General features: G+C 35.0%; 1 protein-coding gene across 3 annotated transcripts in view; it reads left to right on the top strand.

The window, feature by feature from the left end:
- Window positions 1–20510, top strand: part of AP3B1 (adaptor related protein complex 3 subunit beta 1) — a 153906-nt gene that overhangs the window by 38019 nt on the left and 95377 nt on the right. For all 3 annotated transcript variants that reach the window (XM_026717706.2, XM_026717698.2, XM_087927188.1), the window contains exons 7-14: window positions 56–238; window positions 7555–7710; window positions 11403–11500; window positions 14930–14984; window positions 15078–15149; window positions 17003–17065; window positions 17462–17594; window positions 20004–20113. In XM_026717706.2, the coding sequence (XP_026573491.1) occupies window positions 56–238; window positions 7555–7710; window positions 11403–11500; window positions 14930–14984; window positions 15078–15149; window positions 17003–17065; window positions 17462–17594; window positions 20004–20113 (870 nt within the window). The remainder of the gene's footprint in view (window positions 1–55; window positions 239–7554; window positions 7711–11402; window positions 11501–14929; window positions 14985–15077; window positions 15150–17002; window positions 17066–17461; window positions 17595–20003; window positions 20114–20510) is intronic.

The following is a 20510-nucleotide window of genomic DNA, read 5'->3' as shown; positions in this document are numbered from 1 at the left end:
AGGTTCTTAGTCAAAATTACTGACCCTTTATGTGTTTTAAATTATTTTTCTCTAGCTTGTAGCAGGGAGTGTCGTGATGGCATTTGAAGAAGTATGTCCAGAGAGAATAGATCTGATTCACAAGAACTACCGAAAGCTCTGTAATCTACTAATTGATGTGGAAGAATGGGGACAGGTTGTTATTGTTCACATGCTGACTCGGTATGCACGAACACAGTTTGTGAGCCCTTGCAAAGAGGTAAGCCACTTAAAATTTTTCTTGAATAGCTCTGTGTTGTTAAAAGCAGACTTTTAAATATATATTTCAGTTCTGGACACTAACAATTTATATCAAACAGTACTAGTAATACTTATACACCCACACAAAGAGTGTGTATATGTGGGTTATGTATGTGTGTGTGTGTGTGTGTGTGTGTGTGCATATACCCTCACAAATGCATGCATTGCATGCATGCATGCTTACACACACACACACACACACACACTATTTGTGTATATATATATATATATATATACACATATATATATATATATACACATACATACATACATACATACATACATACATACATACATACACACACATCTCTGTATAGCAAAAGTATGTGAACTTTTGCTTTCAGTAACTGGTATGCCTCCTTTGGGCAATAATAACTGCATCTACTGGTAATCCTCATTTAGCCTTAGGCAGTGATAGCAGTTATAACTATGATGAAAAAGTAATCTTATAATCAATGCCTGTGTATATACTTTCTCAGAGATTAATGCCTGGCTATACAATCTTCTCAGTGGCTCTTCTCTCTCAGTCATGTTTGCCATTATAGTCAGTATTTGGCTCCTCATATATCACTTCTTTGGTTTCCAAATTTTTTTAAAGAGCTGTAACCATCAGAGGAGAACGCTGTAATTCCCCTTAGTCAAGTTTTTGGTGACCAATTGTTCATGATTAATTTTCCCATGTTCTTCTTTTGTTGTACTTGTGTTTTGGTCTGTGACCGCAAATAAAGTATTATTATTATTAGTCAGTATTTATGTCCTGTACCTGACCCATTTCCCCACTTCCCACAAAACCCTAAACAAGCATTTTCTTTGGGAACTGCTTTTCTCCCAATGCAATGTGCCTGTAAAAGTTTTCAGCTCTGTGACCTTAATTATCTGATTAGACTTGTCTGACTGAAATTGATAAGACCCTAATCAGTTTCACAATAAAGTCTTGTGCCTTCTAAGTGCTCTAGGTAAACAGCTGGCGCTAGCGCATTCCATTCTCCGTGTATTCTTCATTGTGTGTCTGCTTATTCTCTTGTAATCTCTTCGTCCCCAATGAATGTAAATACAAACATTGATTTCTTCCTTAATAATTATTCCAGGGCTGAGATAAACATTCCAAGGGGTGAGCTGTGTGTGTGTTATAAGATGTGTCTTTTAATCTGGCTTCCCTACAAATCATGTTCTAGAAATCTTCCCTGCCATTTGGATTCCCACACTTTGGGATTGTATCCTTCTGTTGTTGTAAAACAAAGGAAAGCTGAAGTAAAATTGTAAACACAGTTGCAGTCATTTCACTTAATGACTGCATTGCTTAGTGACCAAGTTGCCAGCCCCAATGGTGGTCGCTAAATCAGAGCTACCTGTAAATGTTTCCAATGTTGATCAGTCCTGCACATCGGTTTGGAAAAAATTTAACCAATGCTGCAAAGAGTGGAATTGTCACTTTTCTTGAAAGCAATATTATATACTTGATGCAGCCCAGTAGTTCATTGGCTGTTTTGGCAGCTGCAGCACACCTCTAGTTCATGCTTGATCTGTGTCCTACCTGGTTATTCAGATCCCTTTCCTTGATGAGGAAGAATTTCTTCATGAGTGCAATGTTGGTCGAATGATAGATTCATAGAGTTGAAAAATACCTTAGATGTTATTTAGTCAAACTCCTTATTAGTGCAGGATATATAATATCATTTCTGGGGAGGTGACATTCCATGCACTGACTGAAGTTCTCTAGCAATGGAGAACTTATTATTTTGGAAGGCAGCCTGCTCCATTGGCTAACAGCTCATATAGTCAGGAAGTTCTTCTTAATGTCTACTCTGAACTTATTTCTTTCTAATTTTAATCCTCTAGGCAACTGAGAATAATTCCACTCCATATTTTGTGTGACAACCTTGTTTTCATATAATCTTTCATGTATCTATTTTGTAAACAAAACCTACCCAGATCCTCTAAGTATTTCTCACAGGACTTGGGGGCTACATTCCCTGATATCTTGGTTGAGGTGTTCTGAACTTGTTCAAGGTTTCCACTGTTTTTTCTGAACTATGGTGCCCAGAACTGGACATAGTATTCCAAGTGAGTTGGAGCAGAGTGGAACTGAACAGAGTGAAACAATTATTTTTTATCTCATCATCTACACACCTAGTCCACCATGATTGTACTTGCCTCTATAGCAATTGTATCATTGTTGGTTCATATTGAACTTGTGATTGACAAGGCCACTATAATGGAATGTGTTGATGTCCTTGGGGAATGAGGAATAGAGTTGCTGCCTAAGAAACAGACAAAAGAGAGCCTTCAAATAGTCAGAGGAAGAAGCTTAGGGAGGACCCACCTAATAGGACCCACTGTCATTTTAACTGTGGGAAGTTTGTACCTTCAGACTTGCAAGATTTTGTTAATGTGGTCTTCTACTATTCTAATAAAGTATAATTACTTCATTGTGGTTTACACAAGAGGGCTGACAATCACCCATCTTATTGTACCCTATGATTATTATTAAGTGTTGTACCTTATGATTCTTGACTCTTGATGAATGTATCTTTTCTTTTATGTACACTGAGAGCACTTGCACCAAGACAAACTCACACTTGGCCAATAAAGAATTCTATTCTATTCTATTCTATTCTATTCTATTCTATTCTATTCTATTCTATTCTATTCTATTCTATTCTATTCTATTCTGTTTTTATATGTACTCTTGCTGGGTTCACACCCATTCTACACTTCTCCCTTTCATTTTCCCCAGGTGCAGAACTCGACATGTCTCCCTATTAAAATTCCATTCTATTCATTACTGCTCAGGCCTGTCTCTGGCTTTTAAAATCTTCTCTCTCTGCTCTAACTTATTAGCCACCCCTCCTAGCTTTGTGTCATATTCTGACTTGATAAGTGACCCCTCAACTTACTCATGCAAGTCATTGATTAAAATGCTGAGCAGCACAAGGCCCTGAACAGAGCTTTCTGGCACTCCATTTAAAACTTCCATTTAGGAAATTGAAATGGAGCCATTAACAAGCACTCTTTGATGTGGTTATTCAGCTAGTTCTGAGTTTGTTTAACAGTGATATTGTCTGGCCCATAGTTCATTTTTATATCTTTTCATAAAGCAGATTATTATGAGTTTGTCTAAAATTTTGTTGATGTCCAGTACTATATAATTAAATGGTTCTCCTGCTCTACCCAAACTATTAACCATATATCTGCAATGAGCCATGCAACTCCTATTAATTGTCACCTGCATATCCAAATGTTTAAAGCATACAGTTTAATAATCTGAGGACCTTGCCTATTATATATGTCAAGCTGATAAATCTATAGCTTCTCCTTTTTGTAGATGGAGATAATATTTGTTATTCTCCAGTCTTCATGATTTTTTCCCATCTAGTTAAGGATTACAATCACATTTTCTAAATGCTTCAAACCAGTATACAGATTTGATTTTTCTCAGTTCTTCCTCTTTTGTATATCAAAAATCCAAACATAACACAACTACTTTCCCCAAGGTACCAGTGCCCTTCAGTTTTTTAACTTATTTTCTTTGATTCCCTCCCGAACCCCCATCTTCTGATAAATGAAGTTGTCAGTAAGAGAGGACAAGAATTTGTTGGACTTCTGGCTCTTGGCTGAGTTAGATTCCCAGTAGATGTCAGGATAATTGAGATCTCCCATTATCCTACTGCATGCTTCTTTGAAAGTCTGGTCATCTGATGCAGAAAATCTTCAACCATGTCTCTTGCTTGGCAAGGCGGTTTATTAAAAACTGTGATAGTATCACTTTTGTTTTCTCTTTTCTTTTCTTCTTACACAGGTACTTTCAAATTTCCATGTTCTAATTCCTGAATTTCTGCTTAAGTATATACCTTTTTTATATGCATAGTTTCAACCTTTTCTTTTAGATTTTCTAACTTTTAAAAAGTTGTAATTTTCTTGTGCCAATTAATAAGATCATCCCAGTAATTTCAAGTAGTGTTTCTCATATTTGTCTACATGAGTTAGAATTTCTAGTTCTCTTCTAATTCTAATCCTGTTGATATGGGCCAGTGCTAGTTTTTAGTGACTACTGGAAACTAAACATTTTTAATTTCCATAATTTTTTATGGGCACAGGTACATTTAAATTTTTGCTTCCATATTTATGGAAAGATATTTCAGGTTTTTAAATATGATGGTCATTCATAGATATATTATCAAAGCATCACTCAATTTTCAATCTTTTAGCTAAACTATTGTTTACTTAAGTTGAGACTAAATAGTATGGACATAATGCAATATACTGTGTCTTAGAATGGCAAGAAAAAGTCATTAGTAAATAAGTGATTAGTTCCTATTCTTATAAATATATATAAGAAATAGCAGCATTCACTGCCTGACTCTAGACTGACTCTGAAGACTCACAATAAAACCAAGTTTGTAGAAAGTACAAGAGAAATGGGGTTATAAAGAAAAATAAAGAACAAGATGGTAAGACTGGCCAACAACATCCGCATATAAATACATATCTGATAAGTCTTTAAGGCTTTTAACCTATCAATCAAGTCTTTAAGACTTTTTGGAATGACATTGGAGGAGGGGGAAAGGAAGCCATCCATCTATCTGGATACTGCTACCTAAATCAAATAAATAAGCAGATTTCTCATTTAGTTGCTAAAAGAGCAGAAGGAAATCTCTGAAATCTTAACAATCAGTAGGTCCTCATTTTTTCTTCTAGTACTTTTTTGAATAAGCATATAACAAGCTTCTTATGTAGTAAAACAGATTTTTAATTTAGTTTATCTGCATCATTATAGATCAGTATTTAGTCTGTTTATATGTAAATGTATGATTTGAGGAACAATTAAATGTTGACAAAATATATTGCAGTCATATCAATTGTACTGCATTTTCCATAATTTTTCTAACTGACATCTTTGATAAATAGTGGTTGCCAAGTCAAAATCGATTATACAGTGCACTAGGAATTCATGGTGCTGTCAGGGAGAAGACCGATTGACTTTAAATTTACATATTAATGAGAAGATTTGTTAAGGGGGTACTTGACTATAGAAAATAACAGCATATTTATAGGGCATGACATTTTATAAAAAAAGCTGATGCAGGAAAATGGAAATTAAACCTTTCAGATTAATACATTCAAGAATGTTAAAATGCATATTTGCATATTTATTTCCTGAATTTACCTTTCTTTTCAACAGATTTCCTCATCTTCTTTCCCAAGTTAAATGTATATCTCTCTGTAAATTAATAATTTTGAATTACTTTGCTTCAGCTGCTAAAGTAATCTAACAAATAAGTGGGGGGGGGGGGAATCCATTGCTTTCTTAATTTTGTTAAACGTCCTCTAATTTTTATTGTGAGAAGAGAATGAATATTATTTTGACGTTAGAATCTGTGATGGTATAGAAATATTCTTAAAAAATAATAAGTGGGTGTCTTTTTTGTCCTCTAAAATGAAAATTGCTTAATATAACTAAATTTGTTGAAACAGCTTTTTACTTGAACATTCAAGAATAAATATTATACTTTAAAGATTACTTAGGAGATTGTTTGCTGAAATGGAATTAAAGCTATAGATAGATTGCCTATTCTGTTTTGAGATTAGATCCTGATCTCTGAAATAGCTTGATCTGCATTGGCTTGGAATAAATGCTTTGTTCCAGCTCATTTCCAGTTCATTTAGTGTACATTGGGAAAAAATAGAGATCTCAATATTTTTTTTAAACCTTAAAAAATAAACACTGCTCTCAGACTTGTTGGTATCAATTCTTTGTAGCCTTCAAGGACAGGACAAGAAGCTATAGATGGAAATTTCATACAAGTGACCAAACTTGATATAAGGAGGAATTTCATGTTTGTGAAACCTATCAAGCAGTAAAATTACCTCCTAGAGCTGCAGATGTATCAATTCTACTATTGGTAGATAAAACTGACTGGGAAATTGGTTCCATGGGAAGACTAGAACTACTCTTACTGAGATTGGCTATAATATCAGAATCTTGCAAAACTGTGTTGTACCTGTCTTCTCCTTTCTTCATATTCCAGTGAATCAGAGAGGCATCTTTATGAGCCCTTTGGAATATTACTATGTTTCTCAGGACTTAGAAATGTTTACCCCGAGATGATGGTTTTTGCATGTTCCCATCAAGGTCATCTTCCTTACTCTGTACAGGAGGTTCCAATACTGGACGTTTTCCAACAAAGGCTAGAAACCATTTATCTGGGATAGCCTGTGAGGATTCCTAGTCTGAGTCCCTTCCTTCCTATGATTCTTTAACTGACTGACAAACAGACAGATCTCTTTTTTCCTCCTGTATCTTCCTGCTCAATAGGCAAATGACTGTCTCTAGCTTCTTTATAAGAACTCTACTCAGATTGGTTCAGCATGAAACTTCCTAATAAACTACCACATTACCATGCGGACCTATTTCCAAGATTCATGGAAGAAAGTGGTTACTGTGGAAAGAAAAATAAGAGATGATGTTTTCTTAAAGTTAATCTGTAAATTCTCCTAATATGCCCTCTAGCTACAGTAGCCTCACAGTCTTCCATGTTATATCTTAGATCTAGGAAATGTTTGAAATATCTGTGCTCAGTTGCATGAATTAAAAACTACTCTAGGTTTTCTTATTTCATTTGATTTCAGTCCAAACTGGAACACATTCCACTTGGAACTGCTGTAACTTTACAGTTTTGTTAAGATCTTCTGATCTTGTCTGGCAGCTTTAAATGCGTAAATGAAAAATTGTGGAAATAACTAAAGCAACATGAGCAGCCTTAATTCATAACATCTTCAGTGGCCCTCACAGGTTTGATTGCAATTGAGGAGACTTCAGATTCATAATCCACTAACCAGAAAAAGGATCTTGGGATCATATAAGATAGGTCAGTGAGGATATTGACTCAGCATGTGGTAGCTATAAAGCAAATTTTATGAGTGTGATCAATAGGAAAGGATTGAAAATTAAAGTATGATATGTCCACATGTGAAATAATTGTTAATTGTGAATTGTTCACCACAGATTATAGTTGGAAATAGTGAAAGAATTAACTAGGATACACAATCTACTTAGAGATTGGTAGGTAAATGAGTAGGTTTATTTTTTGTAATGCCATATATCTACAAATAACCAGAGATTAAATTGGATTAGATTTTAAATTGGAAAATTTGATATATTGAAACTTGATATATTGAAACTGTGATTTGAAATTACTGGGTTGGAAAAAATTAGAACTATATTTATAATTTAAAAATAATAAATAAAATAATGAGTGTTATTTTCCTTTATAGGACGGTGCTCTGGAAGAATACAGTGAAAAGAATTTCTATGAATCTGTTGAGCAGCAGGATAACGATCCAAAAGTGAACAAGCCCTATTCTATGGATCCAGACCACAGATTACTGATAAGAAATACAAAGCCTTTATTACAAAGCCGGAATGCTGCTGTATGGCTGTTTTAATTCACTTTTTTTTTCATTTAGCCAAATGGGTGGATTTAAAGTTAAGCATGTGTATCAGGGTTGGTAGAAGTTGTCTTTGCTTTACTTTTTTCTTGTTGTGGTCTGCCAGCAGCCTGCAGAGCTGGCAGCAGAGTCGGACAATGGGGGGGAAACATGGGCCAATTCTGAAGTCTGGGGAGGATTCAAATGAGGGATCTGTGTCCGACACAGAGATGGGGCCAGGGCCATCTGAGAGTTATGTGCTGACTTCGGACCCTCCAGAATCTGACATCAGCGAAGCAGAGGAACAGGAGACTCTGTTCCCAGTGTGTGCTTGCGCAGAGTTGCCAGAAGGCAAGAACAGTTAAGATAAAAGGGGTGACTTGGGAGTAAGGCTTGGAGATGCTTGGCCCCTTCCATAAGACATAAAGGAGCAAAGGGACATGAACCTTTGCAGGAAGCAACTTTGTTTGTTCTGTTTGGTTTAAACTCTGAAGTTCCGTGTTTGACTTTGTGCTCCCTTTGGCCTGGTACAGCTAATTGGCAATTTAGTCGTTGGCAGCATTTCAAGGGAGAGAAAGGTGGGTGCTTATCAGCCTTATCCCGAAAGACTGTGGCAGACTTCTGTTGGACTATTCAGAAACTGTTTGGGACACATTACGGGCTATGAATGCATATAATTCACAGCAGTTGAAATAAAACATGTTGGGAACAACGTGTGATTGTTACTGTCTTAGGAAGCCTTGGTCAGAACATTTCTCAGTGATTCTCTTGAACTTCTAACAATATCCTATTGAGAGTCCTTGCTGAGTAAGTGACTAGCGTGAGCCACTCTGTAGTGAGGTGGAATTTCTGCAGATCAATAAAAACACTCCTTCCCCTGCAAATATGAATTTAGTTAGTTCTTTGAGATGATGCTTCCTAAGCCAACATTCTGTTTTGGGCTGTTCAGCTCTTTGGTCTTTTGTGGACTGTCTGGAGAACTATTGTAGGAACTTGGATTATAGAAATTCACCCATCTCTGATATGCAGCAACTAATGAAAAGGATCTATACAATATATTAGTTTTTTTTTTTACAAAGCCCAGTTCAGAATCTCCTCTATGCCCTAACAATGGAAAAATGTTTGAAGGATTACTTTTATTTTCTTTTTTTGGTAGATTTTCTTAAAGCAAACCTGTTGCTTTTTTAGTTGTCAGTAATGGGCAAGATGTATTAAGCATTTATAGTATTTGTACATGGCCATAATATTTGTTGCTTTTAATTAGTCCTCCCAGAATAGGCGGAAACAAATTTACAAATTAAACAAATTAGAATTGCTCTTCAATTTTGATATCTTCCTAACGGAATAGGATAATGTTGTGAACCTATGGTATTTAAAAATCAATCCATTTATGACATTAAATAGAGGAGCTGTCACTTTCTTATAAATGGGCTTCTTTTTAGGATTCATCTGTTTTTCTACTTCGCTGTTTTACTAAGTTTTTAAAGCAAATCCATCATGGGATCATGAATATTAGGCCTAATTGGTGGGAAGTTAATGTATATAGTTTTGTGAATGTATATACAACACTGAATAGACAGAATGTTTCTTGTAGTGGACAAATAAAAGGATACACATCAAACTAAGAAGATGAAAAAGATGATGGTATAAATATATTTTATTATAAATTCTCAGTCCTGGTGTGTTTTTGTGGAAATACTGTGGGTGTAGAACATCATATGGCACAAATGCTGTGTCCGCTGTAACTTTTCCTTGAATAAGAGTTTTTTCTTCAAAATCCATTTGGATTGAGATTTTTTAAAAATGATAAATGTGGTCCATTTCTTTTCATGTTTCTTGGGTTGGACATTGAATGTCCTTCTACTCCAGCCATATACTTTCTTTTGAGGAATTGACATCTTTCAAGTGTATTAGGAGCTATAAAACATTGCAGCAGCAGCTGTACAAACATTTTTGTTAGCATGAAACAATGGTTTATTGCTTAAAACCTTTTTAGAAGAGAAATGTAATAAATATTTAAAGCACATAATCTTTGGATTTATCTCATCCCTATAATGTCAGCCAATTTGTTTACTGGAACATGAAGACTCCTATTTTAAATTTCAGTATCTAGTAACCAGAGAGATGATATCTCAAATATTTTATTTGGGTACCCATGGACCTCAACTTAAGATCACAATTGGATCTTGGTTGTTGAGTGAAACGGTTGTTAAACAAGACATCATGTGACTGCCCTTTTGATTGCTTCACTCAACAACCATAATCCAGCCGCTCCCGGTTCTTGTTAAGTGATTAGGTGGACCGTTAAGTGGATAGTCTCAAGTAAGAAAGACACTGGGTGTCTCAGGGCATAGGGGAGACCCTCCATTCAGGAGCTGAAAATATTTCTTTCCAAAATCCAAGTACTGAATGGAGAGACGCTTGTGCATAGCCTGCGTCAGGTCTCCTCTGTGTATTTACCCACCCACGTGAGGCACCCTATTGTCCTTACCTTACCATGCTGACTCATTGCCCTCTGTTTGGATTTTATCTTTATCTACCTCAGGGGGCTGTCTGAAGAGCTACCTGCTGAATTAATTAAGCTACTCTTCATGCATAGGAAGAAATTTCTTTGTCATGGTGCAGAAACCTTCTGAAGCTGAAATCTTTCAGCTTTCCTTGGGAGACGGGTCTTTCAACCAGACCCCTGAGACAAGAGGCAATCCTTTTCTGCTGCCATCCCCATTAACTTTTGGAGAAGTCAGCATAGCAAATTGCAAATGATGATCATATGTTCATAGGGCACTTGGCAACTAGTTGTAAATACAAACAGGTTGATAGGCAGTGAGATCAGTGAATGTGAAGGTGGTTGTGCAATGTTTGCAATGACTGGAAGTGCTTTACAGGCCATAAAGCACCCTTTCTAACACATCATTTCAGACTGTCAGACCTTCAAAACATTGAGGACTACTCATAAATCTATTTGATGAATGTGGGGAATGAGAGATACTCATTTCCCCATGAGCTTTCATAAATTGTTGTGCTGTAAACTTTGCTTTAATGATACAAGTAGCCTCTGAGGAAAGATTATTTTTCCTGCAAAATACTAGAGTTATGTAAATAAAATAAGCATTTGGAGATAATTTTTCTTATTAGAAAATATGTTCTGAATAATTTAAGTGCTGGTTATCACCTGTAAACCCCTCTATAATACCTGAGACTGGTTATTTTTGGGACTTCCTTCTGGATGTTTTTGCCTTTCCAACATGGTCCAACAACTTGGGCATGCTTCAGGTCTCTGTGAAATAGTGCCATTTGATGGTACCCAGGAGACATCTGTATTGTAATGCCTGTCCTATGGAATAGCATATCTCCCAACACTCAGCTCTAATCCTGCTGGTCCTGAAATCTTACCCCAGGCATTTGGTCTCAGATTTGGATGAGCCAAATCCGTTAAAAATTGAGGTTATAACTGTTATCAGCCTCAATTATGTTATTTTCTGTTTTTTCAGTTCTCTGTTATTTTCTGTATTTTTGTTTCAATCTTATGTAAGCCAGCCAGTTGTAGTTGGTGAGTCAGATGCTATTAATTAATCTGACAAATAGAACATAGTTTTAAAAAGAAAAATAACAAATGTTCTTTCAAAATACCAAGGGAATTAACATATTCTATAGATGAATGTGATCATTAGCAAATAATGGCTATTTTTTTAAAGGTGGTGATGGCAGTTGCACAACTTTATTGGCATGTGGCACCCAACTCTGAAGCTGGTATAGTTGCTAAGTCCCTTGTGCGTTTACTACGGAGTAACAGGTAAATAAAATTTATTTATTTTTGTTAGCTGCTATTGATCATCCCAACTGTGGAGTATATGTAATTTTGAAATATTAGACCAGATATGCAGTAGGCCAGTAGCTATCAATTATTTTATTTTTATTTTATTTGGTTTGTCAATTGCTTACAAGATAATAGGTATAAGTAAAAACATAGTTATGAATACATGGATACACATAAGAAAAATAAAAGAAACAATAGGACAGGGATGGTAGGCACGTTGGTGCGCTTTTGCATGCCCCCTACAGACCTCTTAGGAAAGGGGTGAGGTCGATAGTAGACAGTCTAAGGTTAAAGTTTTTGGGGTTTGGGGAAGAAACCACAGAGTCAGGTAGAGTATTCCAGACATTGACCACTCTGTTGCTGAAGTCGTATTTCCTGCAATCAAGTTTGGTGTGATTAACCTTAAGTTTGTATCTATTGTTTGCCTTTGTGTTATTATGGTTGAAGCTGAAGTATTCATTGACTGGTAGGGCATTGCAATGTATGATTTTTTATACTTAGATTGGACCAAAGGCGGCGTAGTTCTAGGTTTTCTAGGTCTAGAATTTCAAGTCTGGTGGCATAAGGTATTCTGCAACGAGCAGAGGAGTGTAGAACTCTTCTTGTGAAATATTTCTGGACTTTCAACTGTGTTAATATCAGATACGTAATGTGGGTTCCAGACTGATGCTCTACTCGAGTATTGGTCTAGCAAATGTTTTGTATGCTCTAGTTAGTAGTGTAATATTACCAGAGAAAAAGCTATGTAAGATTAGGTTAACAACTCTTAATGCCTTTTTGGCTATGTAGCTACAGTGGGCTCTAGGACTTAGATCATTAGAGATGAATACTCCAAGGTCCTTGACAGAGTTTGGATCATCAACAAGGTCTTGATTATTCAGCCTGTATTTTATTTTCTGTTTTTTTGTTTTTTTTTACCACTATGTAAGACATTTGTTTGTTGAGATTTGAAGTTGCCATTTGTTTGACCATTCTGATACATAGTCGAGGTCTTTTTGAAGGGTATCAGTATTGTCTATGGTGTTGAATAGCTTTACATCATCAGTGAAGAGGACGCAGTTGCTCTTAATATGATCACAGAGGTCATTTATGTAGAGTATGAAGAGAGTTGGTCCTAGAACACCGCCTTGAGGGACACCACTATTGACAGGTACAGAATTTGATAGGACATTCCCAATTTTGACCATTTGTTGTCTGTCAGGAATGCTTCTATCCAGTTATGCAGGTGTCCAGAGATACCATAAGATTTTAGTTTTAGGATTTTAGTTTTAGTTTTAGTCGTATACCACTGAATCAAAGGCTTTACAGAAGTCTATGTAGATTGCGTCTATTGCTTTGCTCTGATCGAGTTGTGTAGTCCATATGTTTTTGCAGTGTAAGAGTTGCAGATTGCAGGATAGTTTTTTTCTGAAACCAAATTGTTTATTAGAGAGTAGGTTGTTTGCCTCTAAGTGGAGGATAATGGATTGGTTAATAATTGATTCCATGACTTTACAGGTGATGCAGCATAAAGAGATTGGTCTGTAATTTTCAACTAGGCTGGGGTCTCCCTTTTGAAGATGGGGATGACCGTGGCTTGTGACCATAGTTTTGGCAAGGAGCTGGTCCTGAAAGATTTTTCAAAGATGATGCTTAGAGGTTCTGCTATGGCAGTGGATAGCTTTTTTAAGAAGTAGGCACATATTCCATCTGGTCCAATAGATAGAGATGGTTTTAGATTGCGTAGTGCTTTTTAAACATTGTCTTCTATAAAATCGATATGTATTAGATCATTGTAGTTGTCTGTGGTTCGACTAGGAAATACTGGGCATGATCCATTGCTGTTTACAAATACTGAGCCAAAAAATGTGTTAAAGATGTTAGCTTTAATGGTGGCATCATTGCAGTCTTTACCATTAGGTCCTTTCAGGGCTGGGATGGACCTTGAGTCTTTTAGTTTGTTGTTTACAAAATTGTAGAAAGCGCAGGTGGAATTGGTGCGTAGAAGGTTTTCCTCTTGTTTAATGTGATAATTGGTGCATTCAGTCTTTATCTGGTGGCATAAATTTTTGTATCGGCTTTTGAAGTTGGCAACGTGACCAGATTTGTTTTTCCGCCAAAGTGGTCTCTTTTGGGATTGAAGCTTCCTTATTGTTATGAGTAATCTGTTTTTTTCTGGTTTTTATTGGTACATATAGTTTGATGACTCTTTTGATTTCAAGTAAAAATATGTTGTAATGGTCTTCAACAGTATTGTATCCAGTGAATAGAAATTGCCAATCAAGAGATGAGAGATCGTTGTCGATAAGATCATAATTGCCTTTTTTGAAGTTATAATTGGGGATCACATCGTTGTATTGATTTTTGTGTGGACGTATGAATTATACGTACCATTATATTCTGAATGAATGATTTTATCAAACTTTTAGAGGAACTAATATAGATAATAATATAGTAGCACATTAAGTATAAATTTGCTTGAGTCTCAGAAATTGTTACAACTACATATCTAATTCATATGAAACAAAACTGAGCTATATTTTTTTAGTTTTGGCTTAACATGATCTAGAAAGGTATTCATTGGAGTTATACTAGTTTCTGTTGTGGGGTTGGTTCATATATTCTACCACGGGGTCCCCAGCTCCCAGACTGTAACCCCTACCTGGCCTTGAGCCTTTCAGAACTGTACCACGGAGATGGCGCTCCATTTGCGCGAGTGGCAGGTGTATGCGCCTGCCACTCTCGCAAATGGAGTTGCATATGTGCATTTGCCCAGTGCTTATGCTGACCCATCCCTTCTCCCACTCCCCTCCATCAGTCCGTAAAGCTGAAAAGGTTGGGGAACTCTGTTCTACCAAACCAAAAAAATTACTAAACAATATTGCGATCTCCTTATGTGGAATAAGAATAATGGACCACAAGATTTCTCTAAACTCTTCTACTACTACTAAATGCTATTTCTTGTCAATTCTTATATTTTCCACATTACTGGTGCATATTAAAATGAAATCAAGATAATCTTTAAATTTAATTTGAGAATCTAGGTTTAATCAGGGACTTCACATGCAAATTTAGGAGTCTATTATAATATTTTCAGTAATATTGAATAAAATTACTGTTCTATCAATGGAATAAGATTTTAGTCATTTCAGTATAGCTTTCATCTTCTAATAAAATTAGTTTTAATTGTGGATATAACTAACCCCTTGCATTTCGGCATACACTTATGACGGTATTCATATTATGAGTTACTGTGTAAATAATATTTGTCAAATTCAGTTGTATAAAATATATATGTAAGTAACTTACTAATATTTCTATATAAAAGCATTGTCTTATCATTTTATATTCAGTTTGTTTTTCATTACATAGTTCTCATGAAGAAATAATTAAGCAAGATATTAATCATATTTCATTCACTTTTAGGGAAGTACAGTATATTGTTCTCCAGAATATAGCAACAATGTCGATCCAGCGCAAGGTTTGACATATTGACTTTATACATTCAAAATACTTCATTTTGATCTTCACATTTTTTGACATTGATTTCTTGTTGTATTTTTTTCCCATCCAGGGGCTGTTTGAGCCTTACTTGAAGAGTTTTTATATTAGGTCAACTGATCCAACTATGATCAAGACATTAAAGGTATACTTAGTATTTTGCTAATATGTTAACCCTATAGTAAATCTTTAAAAATAAATATGTTTTTATATGTGAATCTAGTTACTGAGATTTACAGCAGAAGCAACTCACCCAATTGACATGTTGTTTTTCATAGATCTGTTACAGACATATGTCAAATTTCCATTCAACATTTCATTGAACATTCATGAGATATTTTTACTACCCAAATAAGTGTTAGTTCAAGACTCTTCCATTTAGTCTTTCATCATTCCCCAAGAAAAACACACCAAGAAGTTACCCAAGTGACTCACTCCAAGTGGATTCTGCAGAACAGAGTAAGAGGGAGAATAGGACACTGAAACCAGAACTTGATGTTCTCTCAGGAAGAGGTGATTAATGAAGAATCATGTTAAGAAAACAGCATGGAGGAAATGGTATATACACTGAAGTTATGCAAAGGAACCACTTCATTCAAGATCTCTTCTTTTTCTGCTCTACATTTAAGAAGAAGACAGGCAGCACTGGAGAGCTCAAGCACCTCCCTTTTTCTGGGTTGGGAAAAAGTGACTTGTAAATGTATAAAAGGAAAACGCTAATGCACATGCAAAAATGGCTACAGTCTATGTACTGTAGAACTTCAGAAACAAACATGCCCTTTATCGCAGGGATGGGGTAGGAAGTTAAGTCCAAACAAAGTTTTTGTATGTTGTACATAAAATAGCAGATTATTAAATAGAGGTTTCACTTTTTTCCAAGGGGATGATTTAGGAAGTCTAATTATTAGCATTAGTGATGAATTGGAACTCTTCTGAGAGAGGAATAAATGTTCTTGACTGATAATACGGAGAAAATGCTTTGGACAGAAAGTTTCTCATTGTACTTACTGGTTGGAGATATGGATAGCTTATCTATCTCTTCAAATATTTCCCAGCCTAGTCTTAGGGCAGCAGATACTTATTCAAGTGACTAATATCATAAGATCAATAACTGAGGGCTTACTTGATCAAAAGAGATGGAAGAAGTACCCTGTTCCTAATAACCTGCAGTGCAACACATCAAGAATGACCAGAATGGATGGATGAAACAGCTGAGTCACAAGCAAGTGTTAAACAGTGGTATCATCACTTGAGGTCTTCCCCCTCAAGTAGTTGAGAAACAGGAGATTTGATTACAGATCTTTTTTTACTCAAGATCAGTTTGTAAGATCTTCACAAATGAAAGGTTTCTAAATTCTGAAAATCTAGAAGGAAAGAGCCACAGTAATTTTGTTGCTTGAATGCTACTATTGGAATCTTGGTTTTTTTCTAGTCTTCCTGGATTAAGTATTAACCCACTTTAACTTTTGCATTTGTTTTGGTATGTAGACATATGGTCAAAGCACTGGGTCTCAGCCATCTTTTATTTTTAATAAATGTTGATAATGCTTCTGGAAGACCAGAAATATTTTTTATAATTTTTTATAATTAAAATTTATTGTAACTATGATTTATGACATACTGCTGTTTATATATATGCACTGGAGACAAATTCCCTATGTGTCCAATCATATTTGGCCAATAAAGAATTTTATTTTATTCTATTCTATATTAGGAAGCTTCCATAACTGACGTAAAAGCTTCAGCTTGCCTAGCATGAGTTTAGGACTTCCTTCAGTGCAAAGTATTTTATGATGCATAGATAGAAATTATATTGTCTTTAGTATGATTTCTTCAGTTCTGGAAAAAATATTGTTTTAGCAGATACAAAATTGGAGCTTATATCTTCCCATTTTTAATTTTACAAGACTATCTTATATTTACAGTTTTCAATGGTTTGTAAGAAATAGAATATAATTGTTATATCCCTATTATTTAACATTTTACCTTGTTTTCTAGCTTGAAATTTTAACTAACCTAGCAAATGAAGCTAATATATCAACTCTTCTCAGAGAATTTCAGGTTTGTGCTCTATTTATATTTTTATTTATGCCATTATCTCTGATGTTCAGATTTAAACTAAACTGGTTGTTAGTGGCCATATATGTAAAGGCACCCATAATTTATGTTCCTTCAAAGTATTTTTTTCCTTGTCTGGCTTTCCTTAGGCTATGCTAATTTAATAGATTAAAACATTTCTGAAACGACATATGAACCAAGCTATTTTTGTGCTCAGACTAATACTTGTTATTGAGTTACTCTGCATTACTATTATACATGAAAATAGACTGATTCCTTCTGATATGTTTTGAATAACTACAGTTAGCACATCCTCTATCCCCACAACTGTTACTAAGCACTGAAGCTAGGTATGGCTTTCTTAACCTGATGAGATAATGAATTTCTTGTTTTCTTCAGACCTATGTGAAAAGCCAAGATAAGCAATTTGCTGCAGCTACAATCCAAGCAATAGGCAGATGTGCAACCAACATTTCAGAAGTGACTGACACGTGCCTAAATGGCTTGGTATGTTTGCTGTCCAATAGGGATGGTAAGTTAATTATTCCATTTTGTCTTCTGAATGAATGAACACTTTTATTTTCTAGTAACATTCTATAGTAGAACCTTATTAGAGGACTACATAGAAATGTCATTTCCCCTAAACAACACGAGTGTAGGACAAATAGTAGCATTGCACCTATTTCAGAATCTTTAGAATGGCTTTCATACAGAATATAAATTCATTTTTCACTGTTGCATTAAAGTAGCTGTACTACAGAGGGTGCTATAAGCAGAGAAATGTGAGCTTTTTGTGTTACTAAAGAAGCATATAAACCTGTTTAAACTAGCCATTAATAAATATGCACAGAGTTCATAATTCATTTTCTTCTTTCTTAATATATAGATCAGAAAAATCACAGATATGTAGTATATTTATAGTCTCATTGGGTGTCCAAATTATTACTGATGCTTTTCTGTGCAATTATACCACTGACTATTAAAATCTGTCTTTTCAAATGCTGAAGTACTTTATTTTGCTATTTCCGATATTACACACATAAGTATGTGTTTCAAAATATAGCTTCATATTTGCATTATTTTATAGTTATATTAAAGTTACAGATTTCAACAATGTCTTCTGAATAGCAATATTTCCTAAATCAAAAAATTTCAGGAAGGAGGGATTTGTAGAGAAGAATAGACAGAAATAATTATGTCCATCTGCTGCTCTCTTCCTTAAATTCCATTGCACAAATGTACTTAGAATCCAGGGCAAATCTTTTCCATTTGGAGAAGTAGTTATAGAAGAAAAATAAAAGTTGTAAGTGTGCTTAAGTATCTTTTCCATCTCTTTTCACTATTTAATGTATTTGTTTACTTACATACCAACCTATTTAACATGATTTTTTTTTACTCTGAACCAGTTTCACAATTTTATTATTTATTTGATTTTGGCACACCTGCCTCCAATTGATTTTGGGCTTATAGTATAAAAATAAAGTACAAATAAACTGAAAAGAATATAACCTGGTCCAATCCATGCCACTTCATTTCATGAAAGAGGTGCATTGATGACCTGACAGGAAGAGCAGAGTCACTTTAGCTAATGCGTTCCCTAATGTAATACCTTGTCTTGAAGGACTTCATTGATAGTATCTGGCAATTTGAATTTATTCATTTATTTTAGAAAATTTATATTGCCACCTATTTGCACATGGCAACTCAAGGTGGCTTACACAAATACAAAAACATCATATACTGTATATAAAATAAAACTAATAGAAGAAAATAATCAAATAATAAATTTAGACTTATATACCACTTCACAGTACTTTATATCCCTCTTTAAGCGGTTTATGAAGTAAGCATATTGCCCCCAATAAGCTGGGTCCTCATTTTACCACCTCGGAAGAGGTTATCCCTCAGATAACCTGATCCCAAGACATGAAGAGCTTTAAAGGTGACAACCAGCACTTTGAATTGCACCTGGAAGCAAATCAGCAACCAATGCAGCTTCCGCAGGAGAGATGACACATGTGCACACTGTAGTCTGCACAAAACCATGAGTCAAAGCCAATTGACAAGCAACTAAATAATTAAAAAATCAGTGTTATTCTTTATTAGTTAGGTCCATCTACCAGCAGTCTATCTTCTGCAATTATACCAGCTGCATCTGTGACAGTTACCTAATTCGACCACTTGACAAGAGCAGGAGTTTCTGTTTCCTGGACTAAATTGTCCAAGAACTAGCATACCAGTGAAGTTGGGTAAATATCTCCCTGACCAGACCCTTCATCCTGCTGTTGAAGTAGGAGATTTAACTTGAAGAGAACCCACAAGTTCCAGACTTCTCCATCAATGGGCTATGACCCCATCAACAGCAACAACTGGGAGGCCAAGGTCCCTATGGATGAACAGCAACTCCATCTTGTTTAGATTTAGTCTGAACATAGTTCTCTCCAAAATCCTTCAAAGCATTAACAAGCCTCTTCTGTAAATCCAATATCGGAAAGTTATCTAGGTCACTTTATTTGTTATTTGTATATCCCTTTTAATTATTCAGACATCAGCTGGTTTCTTTTGTGTGTCTAGTGCAATATCTTTTTCTATGTCCTTGTAACCTGTTTAAATTCACATTCAAATCAAACATATCCAATTCCTTGGGGTCATAAACTCAAAATTATCAAAGTTTATATTGCTCCACTCGTCTTGCCTGATTTTGTGGAACTGGTATCCAGTCTTGACTAAAAACAAACAACTTTGTTCACAGTGATAAGACTGACTGTCCTAATAGATTTACTGTTCTGCAGAAGTGCAGGATATTCACAAACTACTAAGCTGAGTATTAGAGGATATTCTGTTTTGTCACAACATATTTTAGAAATAAATACAAATTTTCTAATTATTTGACTATGATGCATATCTTTTAAAAATGTATTTTATTCTTTTATTTTACCAGAAATAGTAGTAGCAGAAAGCATAGTAGTAATTAAGAAGCTGCTGCAAACACAACCAGCACACCATAGTGAAATAATTAAACAAATGGCCAGGCTCCTTGACAATATAACTGTAAGTATTGAGTATTTCTATGATTATACTATGGTATTTAGATTTTTTTAACTAAAAATTCTCTGAATTTCATTTGTTCAAGATAATTAACAAATTATAACTTGAATTCAGTTTGTGTATTCTACGTACCTTCTACAGTAAATGGAAAAATCAGTGTTCTATATACATTAAAATATACACATGAACACACACATAGAAACAAAATATGAAAGATACAAGATCTTTTTTAACTATATTTGTTAATAATTTGAAATGCAAAAATTGTACATAGGGGTTGTATTAATACTTTTATAAACCAAACATACGTTTTAATGTTTATGGTGCCATCCATCTGTAAGTTTATGAATGGTTCAAAAGTTTTAACCTGCAAATTAAGTGTTATTAATATTACACAACA

Source organism: Pseudonaja textilis, chromosome 2 (genome assembly GCF_049901715.1).
Source record: "Pseudonaja textilis isolate UNSWEBS1 chromosome 2, rPseTex1.2, whole genome shotgun sequence".
NCBI lineage: Eukaryota > Metazoa > Chordata > Lepidosauria > Squamata > Elapidae > Pseudonaja > Pseudonaja textilis.
The sequence above is the reverse complement of the archived record's forward strand: the minus strand, read 5'-3'. Positions and strand labels throughout refer to the sequence as shown.